The sequence below is a fragment of the Bombus pascuorum genome, chromosome 1, assembly GCF_905332965.1.
Source record: "Bombus pascuorum chromosome 1, iyBomPasc1.1, whole genome shotgun sequence".
Taxonomy (NCBI): domain Eukaryota; kingdom Metazoa; phylum Arthropoda; class Insecta; order Hymenoptera; family Apidae; genus Bombus; species Bombus pascuorum.
In genome coordinates, this window is record NC_083488.1 from 29,593,523 (window position 1) to 29,615,249 (window position 21,727).

Genomic DNA, 21,727 nt, shown 5'->3' on the forward strand with positions numbered 1-21,727 from the left:
ATAAATCTCCAAATCAATCCATTTTCAGAATGTTTTTGTATCTTGAATCAATTTGTTGACACATAGTTAAATGTAAACAATTTCCAAATTATACAAACAATTATTTGATACTTTTCTCAGCTTGAGTTCTCATATAGTATATCAAAATATTTCTTTTAAAGCCCGAACTTCGTGGCGTACCAAAATTCGCACGACAACTATCATTACACGCAGATTCCGTATTGTTTATTTTAAGGGCGTTTGTTGGCAGCACTTGAGCGTTTTATACCTGTTTATAAGTTTTGGCGCGAATCCGAAGCGCCATGACGATTGTCGGGTACGTGTTTACGAAGGGGTCATAAATCAATTAATATATTTCTCTTTCGGTTTTACTCGATGTGTATGTTGATATGTTTTTGATAAACAAAACAACGTGACTTATCGGCAGTGTATATGTGCGAATAATTATATTCATCAAGAACGCATTATACTCGTAATAAAGGAATACTCGAAGAAAAGGTCAAGTAAGAACGGTGAAAGGAAATCAAGAGAAGAAAAACTGGCATTAGGATAATTTTCATGATTAAGCCATTAATCTCATCCGTATTCGTATTCTTCTACGAGACAGGAAATAAGGTTAGTGGAATGCAAGGGCGCAGACGAAAGTTTTTTGACTCCCACGATGTACATATGTAAGTAGTAGGAACTTTAAAGGGGAGATTTCTTTGCTTTCGCGAATCACACAGATTGCACACTATGTATTTTGCTACATTCTTTTTCGTACTTTGCGAATTTATTGCTAATAAAATTTGCCAGCAAAAGTAAGAAAAAAATCCAGTAATAATCAACGTGTTAATGTCTTGAATAATAAAGAGTTGAATAATAAAAACACTATTGAAGTCTTGAATTCGGAACAGTTTTTTCCATAGGCCTCTTAATTTACAATCGTGATTACAAGTGTCAGTGTGCGTAACAAATCAAGGTCTTCTCCTGGGGTAGGAAAGTTTCCTCGCGGAAATCTTACACGATAAACCTCTTCTTTTTTTATTTTGATAATGTGTGTGCGTGTATTTTTTGTACAATATAATAATAATAATTGTAGTAGTAATAGAAGTAGTAGAGTAATAGTAATAGAAGTAGTAGTGGTAGAACAGCCGAGAGGTAGTAACAGCGTGTTTTATCTCACCGGAATTCTCACCGTTATAGGTTAGACTTTTTCACGGAAAAATATAATGTGTAGACCGTTCGTCTTTCTTTCTTGAACCGTCTTCGTACGATTACTCCGATGTCGCAATAAAAGCTCAAAACAAAAAGCTACCTATAACGACGAAATTCTGGGAAATGGTTCGCCATTGTTATCTCTACTGCAGCCACGACTATTATATTTCAATGGTTCGTAGGATGTTTCGACATTTCTTGGTGATCGATCGATTAAATCTTTGGTTAGGTGTTGCTGATCTTTGGAAAGAGGCGTTTATTCTTCCTCTTCCTCCTCCTCTTCCTCTTCCTCTTCCTCTTCTTCTTCCTCCTCTTCTTCCTCTTCTTCCTCCTCTTCCTCGCCTTCACCCTCACCCTCCTTCTTCTCTTCCTCTTCTTCTTCCTCCTCCTCTTCCTCCTCCTCTTCCTCTTCTTCTTCGAATTGTGGTTCCTCAAGCTCTTCGTCTTCAGCCGCAGCCTTCACGTCTTCTTCGCCTTCTGGAGATTCGGGGTCTCCTGGTTTCTTGCCTGGCCTCTCGCCGAACCACTTCGGCAATTTCGCTGTTTCAAAGAAAAACATAAGATATATCTGTTATATAATCGATGATATTTTAATTCGTGTTGAAAATTTTTGAAAATATATCTCGATCGATGACAGAGAAGATTTGTTGGAAATTATCTTGCACATAAGGATATGTTTAGAAAAAAGATGGAGAGCATTATGAGAATGAAGAATAAGATTCTAGAGTCGTAGAAAGTTACTTTTTCCACGGAAAATAAACAAAGAATTAAATGTACAGGCACATGCTTTCAATTTTCTGAAAGGTTCTTCTCGCTTTTCATCGAGCAAGGTTCTTCAACGTTGGCAAAATATACTTCACTCTATGGCCGTTGCAGTCTGTCCTAGTTTTTAGAAAATACTGTGGCTGGTCAGGTTTCAAGACCCACGACTCGAGCAAACGCACACCGAGATACATAACATAATAAACAGGTAAGAGACAGCAAAGTGCTTCTTGCATTAGTATATTTTCGTTTGAGCAGTTGATACACAAATTATTTGAAACACGCGAAATATACGTAGATCTATGATATTCTTTCCTATTCGAATTCTATAACCAATAGCCTTCCTCTTCCTTTTTGAAACCAATATTTTTCCACCTTTTTTATGTCACGATCTCTTTTTATGATAACTAGATATCCTCTGAACCTTGACAACCCCTTCCCTCGTTTACAAAAGAAACATTCTTCATAAAGTAAAGAAAATATATTAAAAATACATATTCCAAAATATTTAATATTTCCATCTAGAAATTGGAAACCCAGTTTTTAAAGAAATCTTTTTTCAAATATTTTAAGCACTTAATGTGTGATCTCAATCCTCCTTTATAAAAAATACTCTTAATAAGAATACAAAAAACAGATAGGAAATTAAAAATGGTTATTCTAGAATATAATTCTAATTTAATTAGTAGTGAATATCTTCAACTATATAAAAATAACCAAAATAGTACTCAAAAATGTCTTTCCCGCAGATTATGAAGCTCAAATTTTAAAATATAAAAAAATATATATTTATAACAAATGATGTGTTGCGTTTGCTCGAAGATGAAGCTAGTATACATACTCTTCTGACGACCAAGGAATTGTTCCTTCTGTTGAGCCCACTGCTTCTCTATGGACTCCTTCTGCTGTTCGGTCAGGCCCTGCAACATTAAGGGACAAAGTGGCATGCTAGGATACATCGTCACACGGGGCACTCGCCTGGTCTCTTTCCTCGGTTTTCAAAATATTGCTGTATAAATTCTCCTTATAATGAGCTTGGGGCTTGATAACTAGCAGGATAAGTCAACGAACCCTAGTATTACACTGGAACCTGCTTTTTGTATATACATATATGTACATGTCGGATGTTTAAGTTAAACGAGTACATTTGCGATTCCAAAAGAATTACATACATATTAACCATCCATTAGCTTGCATTAATTACGTGGTACAAATTCTTATATTCTCTTACACAGACTTTTAATTAGTCACTCTACTACAGTGTCAAGCCACGAAGAATGTTTGATAGAAACATGTCGATGTGATAAGATTCTGTGCATGACTGAAGTTTGTATTTAAAGTAATTGTATTCTTTGCTTTAGGAGCGTAAAGAAATAGAACTTGAAGCGTAGAGTCTTTCGCTTCGCATTCGATGTGTTTCGTATTCGGTTTTCTAAATGAAAGATTTCTTGACAAATGTTCTTCCTGTATCCACGGGACATCCACGGGACAATCAAGATGATGGATACGTAATTTGCATCTGTCGTAAACATCTTGTCATCATGTGATCTTGTGATTGACATTTATTCTAATATTCGTAGTATGAGTTCTTCCGTTCGTGATCGTCATATTCATGCTTGTTTCAATAATAAATTATGGGGAGATGCGATGAATTACGATCAATGAAGGATGAAATGTGAGTACTTTACTTTGTGGAACGAAACAACACGAGCATAACAACACTTCCAACGATCTCTATAGTCTAAATCTACTATTTATTAAATGGAGTCCAACACGAATTAGAATGACGATCATTTTAACGGTCCTAAGGCAAACGAAAGAGGGGCAAAGGGCTAGGGGTACAACCAGCAACGCAAGCAAAAGGGGTAGTACACTGACAGAGAGCTCGATAGGACTCACTTTTGTTACGCTTCATGAACTGTTCTGTTTTCTGTTTCCATAGTTTCTCGTTGTACTCCGCTAGAAGCGTGTCATAGCCCTGCGATTCAATTGACATTCATCTGTGATCATCTTTTTTCAACTATTATCTTTCTACGACTACTTTTTTAACGAGCTGTGTCGCTTCTTCTTTATCCCTCGTGATATCGTATCTCTTATTATTTATTTTACTACGTCTTTGACCATATATCACTGTGATAAAATCTCTTTTCTTAATAATCTTACTCCGAAACATTTATATACATATAGGTTTCAATTTTGTACCCATAATAATGTTTCTTCAGATAGCATGCCTTTCCCATTTTCTCCGATCACTGCTATTATTAGATCTTGAGATCTCAAATCGGGTAAAATTTATTTTATCGCATATCTGGGTCAGCTGAATATTCGAAGAATCAGCGACTGATCGAATCTATGGGAAATATACTTACACCCTCGAAGAGCTTCTTCTTATCGTCATAAGACCTGGTATCCACTCGACGTTCGTATTTGGAGGCCACTTGGATCTTAGGCTACGTAAGGAAAATAATTGTACAGTATTAAAGGATTTCACTACGAAAACGTATTATATTTTGTCTTTTTATATCGTTTAAACGTGCTACTTACAGGGTACTTGCCGGTGAGGGCTTCGGGATCAAGACCTTTCTTCAAAGCCTTGTGCCTCAGTTGCTGCTTCTGACGTTCCTTTAATTCTTTAAGCTAAAAGCAAACAGACAATTATTCAAAACATTCCGATGCTTACAAACATAAAAGTACGTGATATACATATATGTAGAATGTATTTGTGGGGTCAGCACCCAAAGGAGAGGATCATCAGCGAACGACGGCGTTTTGGTTAACATAGCCGACTACAAACACTGAGAACCTCCCTTTCTCCTAGTGCTATTTTTCACAGTTGTTACATATTCATGTATTTTCACTCACGTCATAGTCCTGGCGTTTCTGTCGCTCTTCAAGATCATATTTCTCGGTCTCCAGCTTGACAATGGTATCCCAGAGTTCGGTAGCCTTGAATCGGAGCTTCTCAATGGACATACCATCGATTTCCAAGGGTTTGATGCGAATGCTCAGCGAAATCTTCTTTTCCTCTTCCAGCTGTTCTTTCGTCTTGTTGCGTTCCAGTTGCGCCGACGTAAGGTTACCCTTTATCGAACAGAAAAATATATTAATAAAATTCCAACTATATGATCTTATGTTGTCACGCGATATATGTCTTTCAAAATTTCAAGTTTTTTCGTAGGAACGATACGAACTGCTAGATCTTTCCTAGTGATGGTAAAGTTGGGGCCCTTCTTGTTCGCTTGATCTTTCATCGCTTGCATCATAGCCTGACGTTTCTTTTCTGATTCTTCCAAACGTCTGGATAAAAAGGTTGTATTTTTTTATATGTTGGACGTTATTTGTCTTACTATATTAGTTAGATATATATATACAAGATTTGGTGAAGGCAAACACGTACTTTCTCTTTTCCTCAATATCGCGTTGCTTCTTCTCCTCTGTAAGTTTAAGAAAACATCAGCAAAATCTCCAGAAAGAAAATCGGGTAATCTCCCGAAACAATATCGAAACAGGAAAAGAATAGAATAAACCCACCGATTTCACGTTGGCGACGTTCTTCCTCCTCCTTCTTTTTCTGAGCCAATCTCTTCTCCTCGTCCGCGCGAGTAATCTTGCGCTTCGCTTGCTTCTCCTGCGAACAACGCAAAAGGAAGCAATGAATAATATAGATCCATGGAAACGTAACAGAAAATATAGTACAGTAGCGTACGAATGTGTTCAAATACTTGTAGGTTTTACGTATAGGTATAGATTATTTGTGCATTGGTAAAGTTTGAAACAAATATGAAAATGGACGTAAGCTAAAAGATATATTTAATACAGAAATATATTTCGCAGAGATCTGTAGTATTAAGATACCTTAATATGTAATGAAACCATTATTAACACTTATTGTGATGTATACTAATTTTTTGATATTATTATTGTATATGTTTTTAGAGTAAATATCTTATAACTTCTTTATACATTTCCAGATACATAAAAGATATAACTTAGAAAAAACGAAGCTGGCACCCCGTTGGGGGTAGCCACCCACATGCTATATTTATTTCTATTTTATTTTTTTTCTTCACCAATAAGATATAACACTTTACCAAATGTCCATAAGGACAAATTGTAAAATAACCAAAATAAAATAAAAAAAAAAAAAATTTCCAGATTGCTTTAAAATTTCGCCAATGCCAAATTCATTTGACACGCCAATTCTAATAATCGTGTCTCATTGTCACAGTGTTGGAAAACTTTCGAAACGTTTCATGTAACACATACAATATGTACACAGACATTGTGTGTGGTGAATGTTCCAATATATATACTTTTATGGTCTACTATATATGTAGAAAGTGACAACAAAGGAAATGTAAGGTTGTTTTATGAATACGAACCTTCAATCTCTTCAGTTCCTCTTCCTCCTTGGCTCTCTGTTTCCGCCATTCTGCGATGTATTCCTTAAGCTGTTCGTCTAGGTCGCTCCTTTTCTGTTCTTGCCTCTGTGTAAACGGGAAACGACAGAATGTAAATACGTGCCGATACTAAATCTCCCCGATATATCGTATCTACGAGATCTCGGGGACAGATTCCAGATCTTCTCCTCACCTTCATAAACTCGATATTCTCCCCAGACTCCCTGATGTAGGCCGGAGCGAAAACAAAAGTAACTTTCTTTAGTTCCTGTCGCTCGTCCTCTGAGAGATCTCGTAAGATCTTCCAGAACTCCGATACGCCACTCTCACGTTCCACTTTCTATTATTTATTACACTTCATCCATTCTCTCTCGTGGCGAATAATTCTCTTTCTTTTTTTTTTTTCTTATTTTCATGTTTTTGTCTTTTTCCTGTTTTTTCTTTTCTTTTTTTCTTTTTTTTTTTTTATTATTCTTTTCCTTTTAGTTTTTTCTCATCACACGCACATAACAACCAGACAAACAGACAGACGCACACGCAAACGGACAGACGGTCGAATGGACGGACAGACAGAAGAGAAAATTGAAAAGTTTCTGTTTAAGCATATGGAGAAATAAAAGAGAATTAGGTGCGCGATGTAAGAAAGTGAAGTGTAGTTTTAGAAAAAGAGAGAGAGAGAAAGAGAGGCAGAGAGATGTTAATAAGTTTACGAGGGTTGAGGAAAACCGACGAGTTTGTTGCCAGGGAATCCATTAGACCCTCGCGGAACAGGATATTGGAAAATTGATGGAAGGTTTTAGCTAGAATTATGCGGTCACTTGAATTTAAATTTTCTTTCGGTGCTCGCGAGAATAAGATTTTACGTTTGCACAAAAGCTCAGAAAAAACTTCGAGAATCGTTCGTCTTTAACGCAAGAAAAATTACTAGAGCAGAAATTAAAAAATATCTAATGTCTGATATTCAAATTATAATTCATAAGTATTAAATAATTTGGTCAATCTGCGCTACCAAACTGAATTGTTTCTCGCTATTTTTATTTTCTAATTATTCCAATATAAATCATGTACATTGAGCGATAGTAAAAATATTAAAAACGAAAAATACGAAGGAGTCGTCTCAACGAGTATTTGGAGGCATTTCAAAATTCAAGGTATTCTCGAATATGTGCAGACACGATATCGTTGGTCAAATTACATCACGTGGATCGGGTCCAGGATAACTTTAAAATAAGGGAAGAATCTCTAATTATAAAGATGATTCCGCCGTTGCGGAAAATAGACGGCTTGTGGATTTTTGGATCTCGATGATGGAAGAGACACACGGGATATTTGTATATCGGTTCGAGTTTAGTTCTTTTAGCTGGAAACAGTAATTCAAAAGCCGCTCGAGACCAAGCGATTAAGCATTTTTACAGAAAGCAATTTAGCAGGTTCGAAGAGAAAATTTTGACAGATCTGAACAGCGTACAATCGGGGCAAGAATATTCCTATTGAAATTAAAATTATAATTACAAAATTTCTATCCGACAATTAGAGCTTCGAGTTTCTTTCGAAAAATAATTTATATACCTTGAGATGGTAATATTAATACGATAATGTTTGCTGACAAAATATAATCAAAATAAAAATAAAATTAAATAATCGAAAGAATAAAAACGAACGGTAAAAATTAAAGTAATAATCATAAATGTAAATAATCTGTATGATGAAAGTGTATGTATCATTTTATCGAATAAAACGATTTTTCATAATATATCACAAAGACGATGATAAAGGATAATTGGGAGAGAATTGGAGATCTAGCATTCACTCTTCTTCTCGTCAGACATTTTCTTCTTCTTTCCCAACTCAAATGCAAGCAACACACATAGTCGCCGCCGTTATCAGCGTCATCGCTGTCGTCATTCTTATTATCAATTATTATCCACAACGCCTTAAAAAGCCACAGTCGAAAGCCGAGGTGCTGGCCAATTTACATACATGAAAAATGAAGTCTCGACGATCGTGTCATGTAGAAGAGCTGCTGAATGTTTGTGAAATAATTCCGATCTCAGCTATTTTCAATCAGGGGAAATACAAAAATACTAGTCTCGAATAATTCATATGATACAATAAATATTATAGTGTTATCGAATATTATTATATTCAACGCGAGTACTTTGAAAAATGAAAATGACCGAGTGGGACCGGTTCCAAAAGTTGCTCTGGGTCAGTTTTATTCGCAAGTGAAAACGACAATATAATAAACAACGTTTAACATCGTTGGCAATGTAACACGAATGTTGCACAACGATATTATGAAACTGCTCGGCAAATTACTTGAAATATTCGGCCTTTTCCATCCATCATAACGATTCACAAAAATTCAGCGACCTTCGACTAATTTGGCCGATCTTTCTGCGACAATTGCTGCGGGTCGATTGATTATGGTGCAAAGTCGAACATAATTAACAGAACGTGACAAAGAGGGGAAGACTGGGTGATCACCAAAGTGACAGAAACCAAAAAAACACGACTCCTTTGGAAACGCAGGAGACAAAAAACACGACATCAAAGTGGGTAGAAGTTTAAACGAGATGAACGGGTAAAAAGATCGGTTTTCGTGGACTCGTGGACACGTATGTATCGTATACACATGTGTAGGTGTACGCGTGTAACAGACACACGGTGATTATATACAGAGCCGTTAATTCGTGATTAATCAAGAATATAGAGAGACAAAAAGAAAAAACACGAGAAGGGGGTAAAAGAGACAGATAGATAGACAGACAGAGAGAAACATGAGCTTGGGGGCGGGGGTTGGTTGCTTCGAGCACTGATCACGAATTATTAGACCATATTTATCTTCTTTCTGGCGGGATCGAGACACATTAAGTATACATATTATTACACAGAGTAAACAGTTATTTTTTTTATCGAATTTCCAATGGATATCAAACAGCTGTTGTGACAAAAGAAAACATACGAAACGTATAACACGAGGGTTCGAACGGAGGAAACAAATAAGAGACAAATAAAACAAAAGGAATTTATAGTTTCAAGCTGCACAAAAAAAATACGGTGAACGTTGAACACGTATTCTGAAAAGAAAAAACAAATTTTTCTTTCAGCTTCGTTTACTATTTCTTTGCCATTGCGAATCGATAATCCGAGAATATTATTCTTTAGATTTAACTTTAGAACGCAAATTACCATTAATGAAATTTACATTTACCGCGTTCGATTATCGATTACAAACTAAATAAAACGTTTGTCACAATGCAATTACAACGGTAACGTTGTAGTGTAATAATAGAAATTTGAACAGAATCGTAAATTTTAAAGGCGTGTTAGATGCAATAGAGAGATATCAAACGATGTTTCAGGATAAATCATACTCAAAGTATTAATACCGAATCTTGGCATGAAATAAATATCAAAGCTGACAATGGCTGTATTCTTCCACCGAACTGTTTGTTCGTTAATTACATTACATCACAGTGGAACGTGAAACATTTCGAACGGACACCACAGCTTTGGTATAAGAATAAACCGCATTACGTTATCGTACACATATTTATGAAACGTTTGGCAATCGTCCAGCCGACGCAAGTTATATTAGTTGCGCGCACCCCTTATGCAACTGCCACCGCATAATACGGTCAAAAGCCTTAAAACTTTTCGATTAAACAACGTTAAATCGCTCGTACATATTTACGTGGACAAGATTGCTTTTAGTTGCTTCGAATGGTCAAGAACCTCCAGCGAATACAATCAACTATCTACAAACACCTTTAAACGTTCTTTCTTTTAACAGGATCAAAATTTTCACCGAAACGATTCGTATACCAGTAAATATTCGCGTGAACGTATAGATAACCACCTTTAATTAGCTTGAACGGTCAAAAACCTGTAGCAAAAATACTCAATCGTTTACAAATATCTTTGAAAATATTTTAACGCGATAAAAATATCCAATAAAAACAATTTTCCTTACATACAATGTTATCATCTTTCGAACAGTAAAGTGCAAAGTTTAAAAAGTATGCTTTCTTAAAAGGTAAGATTTTAATTATCACAGTCACCTGTAGAAAAATTGGTCAGCTTTTAAAATCGTCGAATCGTTCGTTCGAAAGATTCGCTCGAACGCTATAACTTTCCTTTGTTATAAATTTTCTATCGTATAAATCATTATATGAGAAAAGATTGCGAATTATATATCAATACTTGGAACAGATAGATTTGCAAGAGTAGAAAATTCAGATGATACGATGAACCGTACCGTTTCTTCGTCTCGTTCCCGCCAAAAATTCGAAAAGAAGCGCGGACTTGGGGATATTTGTGAGAGCGGCCGAAGAACAAAGAAAGTATTATTGACGTGTAATAAACAACCTTCGAGATTCAACTTACTTTTGGGACGCCCTACCCCTACAAAAAAAGAAAGGAAAGGTACATTAATAACAATCGCAGTCGTTCGGGTTTCTTTGCAGACGGGTTACTTTGGGACTGGCGGAAGCCCGCGCAAACTACATTCCGCTTATTGCTTCTTTCTCTTACTCGTTCTTTTTTTATCTTTTTTTTCTGTTATCTTATTCGTTCCCGGTTCGATTAAAGTCCTGAGAGCCGATCGGTCGAAGAACGGCGTTGTTAAAATTGACGACAGTCTGCCGCGTTCCACCCGCTTTTATTCTCCTCGGTTCCTTCTTTTTCTTTACGACAGAATTCGTAGGAAAGTTTCGCGCTCGCCGGCGAAGACAACGAAGCGCGAATCTCCGCGTGTCTCACGAGCGTGTTATTATCGACTTTTTCACAGACAACGTAAAACAGGAGAACAGGCAGCCTACCGTCTCTTTCGTTCGAATGATTTTGTCATACATACGTGTATTCGTGCTTTGGAAAAGCTACGCGCGTAGGTTTTTTTTTCTTTTTCTTTTCGTAAAAAGCCTTTTTCCACAGACCAGGATGCGATAACAAAACGACAATTATGCGACAGTAATACGCAGAAAAAACATGAACAAGTTAGGTGTGGTAAAGGCGTGATGGGCAATTTATTCTGCCTTCAATCTTGCTTGAAAAATGAAACGCTTTATTGGATGTTAATAACGTTCAAGAGACAGTGGAAAATCGTCGAACCTTTTGACCGTTGAATAAGTAATTCTATAAATATGGAACTCTTCGAATTGATAACGAGGGCAGATTGATGGATCGTATTTATCATTAAAAGAAATATCGTATTGATGTCACGAAGCTCATTCGAAATATCTGAACTTTTAGTTGCGCTTAATTTAAGTCGTATTTATCATTGAGAAGAGCATTGTATTGGTTTCACGAACGTTAAAATTGAAACAAATATAAAAGAAATGAAATAATATATAGCTTAATATGGTTTTGCAATTATTTTTAACACACTAGTCGGTTATCTTGGTTATTTTAATCTTAGACAAAGATAACAGAAAATAAGAATATATCTGCTTGAACAGATCACACCGTACGTTAATTTTAACAGATTATTTGGTTATCGTAGGCTTCAGAATAGTAAAGTGTTAATTTTCAAAGATATACTTTCGAAAGTAGAATTTTAATCGCCATAGCCATCGATTGGAAAATTGTTCACTTTTCAAGCATTCGTATACGGTGTGAATGTGTGTATCATTCGTAACGACCAAAAAATCACGCTAACTAAAATCTCTGAGACGTGTATCAAACAGAACAAAATAGCGGCGTAATAGACATATGTACTCGTTCAACCATCGACACAACAACAGCGACACAGCATCAAAGATAATAGAAGATAGTGGACGGACCAAATAACAGAGAAAAATGAGGTCGAATAGGCAAAGAGAGATTAAAAAACGAGGTTTGTCTCTGTCGTTTCCATTTCGCTTCTCGACCATAAATTCACCGATAATAACGTTCACGATATCCCTAAAAAGAATATACTGAGAATCGAAAGACAAATACTGTAAAAAAGTAAAGCGAAAAATATAAAAACAATAAAAAAGAAGGGAAAGAAAAAAAGAGATAACGTACGAGATTCTACTCGCAAAAGTCGGATTCCTTTTGAGGGGAAAAAAAATATCTCAAGACAGTATATCTCGTGTACACGGTACCGCGATTTACGAACAATAATTTTAAGTGCAAAAGTGAAAAAAAAAAGCATCAGCGACACCGGTGCGTTTCGCTAATGCTAAAGTGAAAAAGGTCATTTTTCACCGCCACTGTACGAGCAACGACATCGGACCGTTTTAACGTTTAACTCGAAAATTCCATCTAACTGGCAAAGAAAACGATTCGTACGATTTCTCGGTGGAGTTATTAAGTCTCGATAGATGAGAAACGCAAAAATTTTACGGTTGACAAAATGCATGGAGAAAAAGAAAATAAATGAAAAAGGAGAAAGAAAGAGAACCGTCGCGAGATGGATAATAAAAAGAGCGCTAAAATGGTCTTTGAATTACACGCTCGTCCGAAGAGACGATTGTTATAAATTACGGGGAAAAAATCGGACTCTTCGCGGAAATTAATCATGTCCGTTGTTTAATAAAATTTGCTGCTGAATGGTAGAAAAGAAGTATGAACAAAAAAGAGCCAATGATTAACGATAAATGCTCAAATAATGCTTAAAAAGGAGCGACGTTTTGCGAAAAAAGATCAGGTCGATCGCGTTGACAACGAAGGAAGCGAAAATGATGATCTCGCGGCAGAATGTACGTTTCGTTGGACAAAAAAGAACATCGATAACAAGAAAAAGCGTGAGAATAAAAATACGGTACAGAGCTAAAGAGAAAAAACAGACTGATCGTGTCTTACAGCGCAGAGTAAGATGTACCACGTAGAAAAATAAAAACAAAAAATACGTTACATTTATACAAAGAGAGATGTATGTGAGAGCGAGATAGCAGACAGATATACAATACTAAACTTGTATGAGATACAAGACAACAACCACAACAACAGCAATAAACGGTTAAACGATTAACAAAGAAGAAAATAGAAGAAATGAAAGTGAGAGAGATAGATAGAGAAGAAAGAAAGTAAGTAAATAGAGAAAGAGTAAAAGAGACTAAGAAAAAAACGAGAGAAGTGAACATTGCCAAAATAGCTGCCTGAACAAGATACAAGGCGAACGTAGAATTGTTTTCAAGAAAACTTACTCGATCTTCCTCTCCGGCTGCCTTTGATTTTGCAATTTGTCAATTCGCGCCGCGTTGGTCGTTTGGTCGATGGTGATTGCCGGTTTTGATTGATTGGTCGGTTGGTAATTTTTTTTATATTTTTTTTTTTTTTTTGTGTATTGTATTGTGAAGATATCAGTCGAAGGGGCGGATTGTTATAGATAGAGTTGCGAACAGAAAAACAGAGAGAAAAAACGAAGATCATAAACCAAAGTCAAAAGATAATGGCATCAATAGGTGTCTACAGTGGAGTCTACTAACAGGTCGATAAATCGGACACTGGTAATTATTCTTTCCCCTCGATCGTCTTCTCTTTTCATTGCACGTGAATGTTACAAGAATCAGCGAGAAATATCGGCCCCGTTAAAAATAATGGATAACGCGATTCCGGAAGATGCATCCGCGTTTCGTTTCAACTACCTCGCGAAAGGATATTTCTCGGCGATTCTTCCGTTCCATTCGATACGACTCAATATTTTTCTTCGATACCACTCGAAATTGTTTTACTTCAGACAAATCGCCAGTGGGAAGAAAACATTGAATCGTGTTTCGTTGTTGCGCAAACAAATGGACGCTGGCAGAGAAAGAAAAATTCCATTCGCGAAACTATAAACGGACCGTAATTTCTCGAGATTCTCTAGATTCTCGATCGGTTAGAACGTAAAACGACATCGACGATTTAATATTCGATTCGAGGTTCGTAGATACCGCGCCATTCGTTTGCTCTATTTTCGCGAGAGAAGCACGACTGATTCTAATTTTAACAATAGTTCGAGAGAGATCGCTCTGAGGCACGAACGTGATTTTTCGATACGACTATTGTACTTTCGAAACTTCTGTTCTTCCGTGATGCCTAAAGTCTGATTGGAAATTCCTCGAAGATCAAACATTCTTTGTAAAATTTATGCTACGTGGAAATTTGTTCCTTTCTTATTTACTTATCGATATGTAAGTAGAGTTAAATGAATGTGACGCAACTAACGATATTTCGTTTAATATCGTACGATTTCATAGTTAGGCGAACCTTACGAATACGAAAATCGTCAACTTTCGCGTTTCTATTATTTTACACTGCGATTACGATCGATTCCCTCCGGGGTGTTTGAAAAATTGTTTCCCCTTTTTTGCTGTTGTGTAAACCCACATTCGAGGCAACAAGATGGCACCGCCAAACCATCCGTCCTATTTTTGTAAAAGAAACACGCCTGGTCTAATTCTAACTAGTTTCGTGTTTCACGAGAAAACGCGGTGTTTAATATTTCGACAGTCAGAAAGTTACATAAATTTCGAACAATAATATCACTATAGATATACTCAAATTAAAAATCACCAAAACAACGTTACTTGCTTATTAACAAATAATTTCCAATTTTTTATACTATATTACCTAAACACTGATCAACGAATATACCTTCCAAAGTCGTGATACCGATCTTACGACGCGACCTTAATCAAATTTTCACGAATCAAGCTAATTACGTTTGAATTAACCGTCAAGAACGATCCCTCTAGAGACCATAAAAACCTAAAAAAGATAATGACTAATTGGCAAGAATCTAACGTTTAGAGCACGATCAACGGTCGTTATGATCCGTTGCATAGCTAAAGGAGCCTAAAATCTAAAATCGAGATCAGAAAACGACAACTACGACTCCCTGGTGACTGCGCAGTGGTAGCAGACACCTAAACGCGGACACGCCTCTGGAACTTACTTCCTGGAATGAGAAAATGAGAGAACGTGGACGTTAGAAGTATTTTTGGAACGATCTCGAGGGATTAAGGAATTACCAGCAACACTTACGTTTCCTCGACCACCTCCTCCTCGCTGCTGTAAAACAGAAAATGGAAAATGGTATTTGTTAGTCACCGGGTACAGGTAAACGCGTACAGGGGGGCCATTAAATGAATAATAAAAAGAGAATACTAAAACAAAACACGGGCTTTCGGGCAATAGGGGCACATTTTTATGGGTCTACGGGGCAAATGGACATTTTCATGGGGCTGTAACTCGATCGCTCGCTAAAAATGAAATTCGCTCTTCCTTAAAGTGAAATGATTTTTGAAAGTGTTTCAAACAATATAATGAACCTTTATAAGAATAAGTCCAGAACTCACGCTTTACGAAAGTGTTTTACAAAGAGTAGCAAACAACTGGTTTATACCACTGTGATACTTAACTCTCTGTGCAGTTTTGCTATTAAATTTATCGAGTTCAGATCGGGCAACGTAGAGACACAAAGAGATTCGCAAGCGAAGACATTTTAACATGACATTTTTGGACACGTCTATTCACCATACTGTATACAGATCCAAAGTTCGATTCGATCGGACATCTTTAGGTGCGAACTGTGTTTGAATTTCATCGTTTTAAAAATAAACGATAACTGTTTCGTTTGCATCGACCATGACCTCGTTTCCCGTATGATAGTTCCATTAACGTTATTTCAATATTTATACATCGAAGTATATCGTTAAACAATAAGTACTTCTATGCAAAAGTTTGGAACTTTTCTGCTCGACTTTTGAACAAAATGAACTTTATCCGAATAACGTTTTAATTATTGCTCTCTAAATATAATTAATTACGTTTTCGATACTACGAACGAATAATGTTCTGAATAAAATATTTATTTACTTTTAGAAATTCGTTATATTTGTTGAAACCCTAAATGGCAACGAACATATCGTAAAATATAATCAGAAGATGGTATAGAGGAAACATTTTTAGCGAGCAATTTAATCAAGGAGATGACGTGCAACGATTACGATTTGCTCAACACAAAGACACGTGGGCATGGGGAGGGTAGTTTACTTTCACAACAAAACTCTGGGGGGTGAGAGTTGGACGAGGTACGTATCGATAATAACGCATTAAACAACAGGGGAAACATAGTACGAGGGTACAAATCACGGAGAGATTTTTCATCTTACGTGGACGCAATTCGTTTTGTTGAATACCGTTCATTGTGTGACAATGATCAACATCGAGAGGGGGCGGGGGGAATCTCGGTAAATCCTCAACTTTCGTAGCAACCTGATTGATTCTGAGTCGCATCGAGAACGTAAGTAACTAGGATTCAGTGACTTTTTCTCGACCCTGCAAATCGCCACTAAGAAAGACTGTACGTGATCTATCGACGACATGTTTCTCTGACGCTTCCGATGGGCTATATATCGTGCTATCTCTTAACTTAAAGTTACGTTCACCTCAGCTAAAAGATCCTCGGCATTCCCCGTCACTCAAGAACTTCCGATTTCACGGACATTTCGACGATGCCCTTTGCTCTAATTTTAACCAACGTTCGACGAATCGTACTTACGTAACTTTCCACTTATCTTCGATTTGTCGATCGTGGACGTTTACTCTCTTACTTCTCTTTCAATGATTGCTTCGTTCACAGAATCAATTTCACAAGCCGTGACGAAGAATGTCGAGGGACTGGATTTAATATCTTTCAGAATATTTCCTGATCGGCTTTCAATACTTACGAGTATTGCTCCTCGTCGTCAGACATGTTTGCTGGTGGTTACGGTACTGCAACACGCAAACAAACCACCGATTAACACAACGCGTCCTTATCCGACAATTTCTTCGTTATATATCGCATAGCGCGTAATTACTCAATCTTCGATCACAATTCTTCGCACCAACCGAGAAAAAAAACGATCGAATCGTCAATCTGAATGTTCGATCTTTTCCCAACTAAAGGATTTGCGAAAATTATTCTCGCGAGGTTACACCGAACGGGCATAGAAAAAATATTCGGTCTCGTGTCTTGAAGAAAGAAAAATATTGTGGATGCACTCGCGGGTGGAAAATCTCTCGGAAAAAATGGCCGATCGGTTGGTGCGCAGCGATTCGATCGTCCGTTCTCTGGAAGGCAGATGTACGTGGCGCACTTCTCACAGCAAATTTTTAATAAACAACAAGCCAAGTGGCAAAAAGGGAAAGAAACAGAAGGTATGGACGAGAGACGAAGGGTGCACACGTTGAGCATAAATCGAACCTTGCTGCCGCGAGAAAGAGAAAGCTAGAAAAGAAAGGAAGAAGTCGAAGGGGCGAGACGATGCACTGCTGCAAAGGTAATCTGATATTCTGAGACGAGAAAGAGAGTGCCAGTTTGCTAACCCTGGCCGCAAGCTCGACGTCGCAAGCTCTATAAGGAGCCATCCCCTTCTCTTCCTCGTCGCTCTAATTTTAGAAAACCAACTCTACTCTTCTCTTTCTATCTCTATCTCTCTATCTCTCTCTCTCTCTCTCTCTCTCTTTCTCTCTCTATTCCTCTTTCTTCCTACGTTTATTGGCTTTTTCTTCTTCTCTCGCCCATTTTCTTTCTTTCTTTTTTCTTTCTCTTTGTCTCGTCCGTTTGCCTCCTTCGCTCTCTATGGAAGTTCTTCCACCTTCTGCTCGATCTCGTCTTCGTTGCCGTTGTCGTCATCGAACTCGCTCATCGTTTCCTGTCTTCGCGAACAAATTAAGCTTCGACCTCCAAGACATTCTTTCTTCCCTTCCCTCGGCCCATTGACAAAGTTCTCCTCGTTTCTTTCCTGTCTTTTTGTTTTTTCGATATCTTTTATTCTGTTGATACTACTTCCAGTTACAATCGCTCGTACCGATAATTCGCTTACGACTATTTTTCTTTCAATTCTTCGTTCGGAGTGAAGGATCGTGAAGCAGCACGCACGGCTTGATTCGTCGAAGTTCGAGTCAATTGCAGGGATATTTTAAAATGATATCCGCTTCGTAGCGCTAATTTCGCAAATTGCCCGGCATAGCGTTTAGACGTTACACGCTACAATGCATAATGCCGCGCGATGGCTGACGCGTAGGAGTGGAAACAATATTATATAATTACACACGTCACGATTGAATGTCGTGAAACGGGATATTTGCCGTACATTTATAGGCGGTGAGTTATCAAGGAGCCAACGCGATTCTATATTCGTGCTCTTTGTTCTGCCATTATAGGAAAGGAAAATAATTTCATCCCTTACTCGTTATCCAACCTCAAATTCTTAACGCTTAATCTGTAAACTTAAACTCGAGATTTGCATTTACGTTAAAGATAAATATTAGGATTTTAACGTATAGAATTATCCGACTGATCCGTACGAAATCATATAAAAGAAAATTACACACGTATCGTATAGGAGCTATATACATATATAAAAGTATGAAATTATGAAAATTTATGGGTACAATATTTTTATAGACGATGAGAATTATTTTTTAAGAAAAAAAGTTGGTATCTTTCAAATCTCCTCGGTGGTAAACATTCTGACAAACTTGTGGAAATGAAATAGCTTACGGTTTCCTTTGTTCGCTCGTCGAACGTCAATATCCCTTGCTTTCCTTTTGCGATTTTATTAAACTAAAATCATATTCACGGAGCAACGAAGACATCCTCAACTTGCCGATAGTCAATTTCGAAAACGATCGAACGAATCACATAATAGTTGTTCCATCGTGGAAAAGCACACCGTGAAAGGCAAGCGGAAGGTGAAACTAAAACTCCAAGGGAGACTCGGCAAGTTCTCCACTAATAGTTGTTTCGAATATCTGCCGGAAATTTGTCCAATTATTCTCACTCGGAGAGTTTCCTCTTTGAAAACTCTGCGCGAGGTCAACGAGAAGTCTGATCTCCGAATAGTAGCTTCAGTAGATAAACTCACAGCATAGTCAGACACCACTTGCGCGCGGCTTTCGCTCGTGAATTCTCGCGAGCCTTGTATCTCTGGTCATTCGACATAAATTTACACACAGCCTCGGGACCATCCTTTCAGCTGTTTACCGTCTATACCAGCCATCTATTGCATTATACATCCAGTCAAGCTCAACATTGCACGATGGTTTTCGGACAGAAAATTTGACCGTCGAAGCATTTGGTCCTCACGCCGGATCCGAACAGTTTCATCTTTACCCGTGGTCGTTTCACTTTCACACTCGGTTCCGTCCAATTTTCCGCTTTCCCTGCCCCCCGCGATACATCAAATCGATCCACGCAACGGCAACGAAGACAACGAAATCCTCTCTAGCCAGCCACGTCGATCATACAATATCACTATAACCAAACTTATGCTAAGCATCGGTGATCAAACTGGTCACTGATTCGAAATATCCATATCGATCGTAGATCGACATGCAAACACGAGCGATCCAAGATCGAGTGAAAACATTCTCAGAATACGGATATACGTTATGTCACTGAATCAAACCAAGTTAAATAATGAAGCACATATCGAAGAGAAGAAAAAGAATAGAATGATGCTATTAGAAACTTACACTCGAACGGTGTGAATGTGTGTGGCAATGTTGTGTGGGTGGGTGGGAGATGTGTGTGTGTGTATGACGTGTGGTATGAGGGTTCGCCTCGGGGCACCAGCCGAGCAAGAGATGCTTCTCAACAGGCACGCACGGAAGAGCTTTTGCCGGTGGAATGTGGAGTCCGCGACAGCTCGAGCGGCTCTGAAGTCCTGCGATCAGAGCCTGGACAGCACCAAGGCTCGGAACGATGCCTACTCGGCGAGGCTGACTCGAGATCCGCTCCCTTTCGTTTCGCTATTAATAGAAAGCAGATCCACGTTCGTTGGATGCGAGCGTGATACGATCCTGGCATGCTACTATTTTCGTCCCTTCTACATACACGTTCCCGTGCGTGGATCTCGCTCCCTTTCCCGTGGACCCCTTCTGCCTCCTGACTTCCACCCCCGCAGCTTATGCTCGCCGACACGAATCATCGATGGAATCGTCAAGTTGGAAGGGATACGCGAATTTTGAATAACTTGATTAGGAGCTTCGTCTGCCGCAGCGAATGATACTTCTTCGTTCATGTTTTAACTGCTTTTATTTATTAAAGATAGCTTCTCTCTTCTATCTTTTCATGGTGAACGGTGCTTTTAGTTGGAAAACGTGTTCATTGAATCGAGATTGAGTCGATACAGTCGAATAAAAATATTGGGAAATTTGATTATATCGATATGTGTTTGGTATGGATTTTCCAGATATTGGAAAGTTATTCGATTTATTTTATGTAGTTTTGTGATGTTTGAAAAAGAAGTTTAAAGTTTTGAAGGGTTCTGAAGTTCACAGGTGAATATGGAATGGGATGCTCTGGCTGTCTGAACGATTCAGGGAACAATCTACTTCGTTGAATCGGTTGTAATAACGTTAGTTGTAAGTTGTCCGAACAGAATTTTCATATGAAAAGAAACGTAAATTTTATTAACTTCGAATACAGGTCAGAACAAAAATTTGTATGATTTCCAATGGAAATTTTCTGTTAATGTATCAAATATCAAATATAGTAGATTACTTCATAGTTGCAATAAATTTTACACAGTTTTTATTTCAATCGCTTATGTATAGAATACAATGTTTCATAAAGTAACATTTCGTACATCGTCACGGTATAAAATTTCTATGATCGTACTAAAGGAGGTACCTTCGGACGATAACAAAGTTAATAAGAGAGAGCTTTCTCCTAATGAAGTACTATGCACATATCAAACTAAATACGATGTTCAAATACTTTTTTATCTTCATCCAGTGAATAAGTAGCTTCGGCTCTTAATAATAAATTGTACGACATTTAATTCGGACTCTAAGGAGTTGCTACGATTAAAACTTAACTTTCTAACTAATTCCGAAACAATTATCAAATTATTACCTACAGCGGCTACAGCTAATATTAAACGATTTCCTACTGTAACTAGCCCTGAAATATCTAGTAATAAATTTAGTAAGCAGCCAATTTAAACTTAATTAAATTTAATAACTTATTCAATAACCAGTATCCGCCACTGCTAATTCTATCTAATTTCCTAACTAGTCTCAAGACAAACCTATTCATCTTGGATAAATCCATTACGTATTCTTCTGTTCCGTTAAAAATCCCAAGTTTAGGAATGTACATTCCAATACCTGGCTCGATGGCGTAACACTGTTAATCCGCAAATGCTCTTCCATCGTAGGGCGTTTAATTCTGAGTATTTAAAGATAGCAATTTATTCAAACGTTATGTGGCAACCACTCGCAAACCTTTTCGCGTTCCCACTTTACCTTCATTTCCGTTCGCCGGTTAGCTTAAAGAAAAGAGAGAAAATAGGAAGGGGCAGTACTTTTAATGGCAGAACGAGAAATCTTGAGTTCGTAATTGTGCTCACGTCTGACCGAGAGGAAGGGAAAAGGAAAGGAAGGAATAAAAGCCGGAAACT

At 37.6% G+C, this 21,727-nt stretch overlaps 2 protein-coding genes across 15 annotated transcripts in view; one reads left to right on the forward strand and one right to left on the reverse strand.

Annotated features, from left to right (window-relative positions):
* The window catches only part of LOC132915935 (zinc finger protein 888-like), an 88,891-nt gene that overhangs the window by 2,842 nt on the left and 64,322 nt on the right, over positions 1 to 21,727 (forward strand). The window lies entirely within an intron of this gene.
* LOC132915852 (troponin T) lies at positions 874 to 20,077 on the reverse strand. 14 transcript variants are annotated; one of them, XM_060975634.1, is made up of 15 exons: positions 19,797 to 20,077; positions 17,003 to 17,048; positions 15,315 to 15,341; positions 13,493 to 13,513; positions 10,749 to 10,766; positions 6,553 to 6,583; positions 6,342 to 6,446; positions 5,491 to 5,587; positions 5,357 to 5,393; positions 5,151 to 5,256; positions 4,822 to 5,040; positions 4,504 to 4,596; positions 4,329 to 4,409; positions 3,859 to 3,937; positions 874 to 1,737 (listed from the first exon to the last, which is right to left on the reverse strand). In XM_060975634.1, the coding sequence occupies exons 2-15, from the start codon at positions 17,026 to 17,028 to the stop codon at positions 1,454 to 1,456; spliced, it is 1,224 nt and encodes a 407-aa protein (XP_060831617.1). In that variant the 5' UTR covers positions 17,029 to 17,048; positions 19,797 to 20,077; the 3' UTR covers positions 874 to 1,453. The 14 variants fall into 14 exon arrangements, with proteins under 14 accessions (XP_060831617.1, XP_060831621.1, XP_060831638.1 ...); XM_060975638.1 differs by lacking the exon at positions 19,797 to 20,077 and adding an exon at positions 17,521 to 17,676; XM_060975655.1 differs by lacking the exon at positions 15,315 to 15,341.

Bases quoted from the DNA above. Each gene is read 5' to 3' on its own strand.
- LOC132915852 (XM_060975629.1), bottom strand. From the start codon at position 13,833: ATGAAAAGAGAAGACGATCGAGGGGAAAGAATAATTACCAGTGTCCGA. The intron at 6,447-6,552 runs GTGAGGAGAAGA...CCGTTTACACAG, and splicing joins AGAATATCGAGTTTATGAAG to AGGCAAGAACAGAAAAGGAG. The intron at 5,257-5,356 runs GTACGTGTTTGC...CTTTTTATCCAG, and splicing joins GATATTGAGGAAAAGAGAAA to ACGTTTGGAAGAATCAGAAA.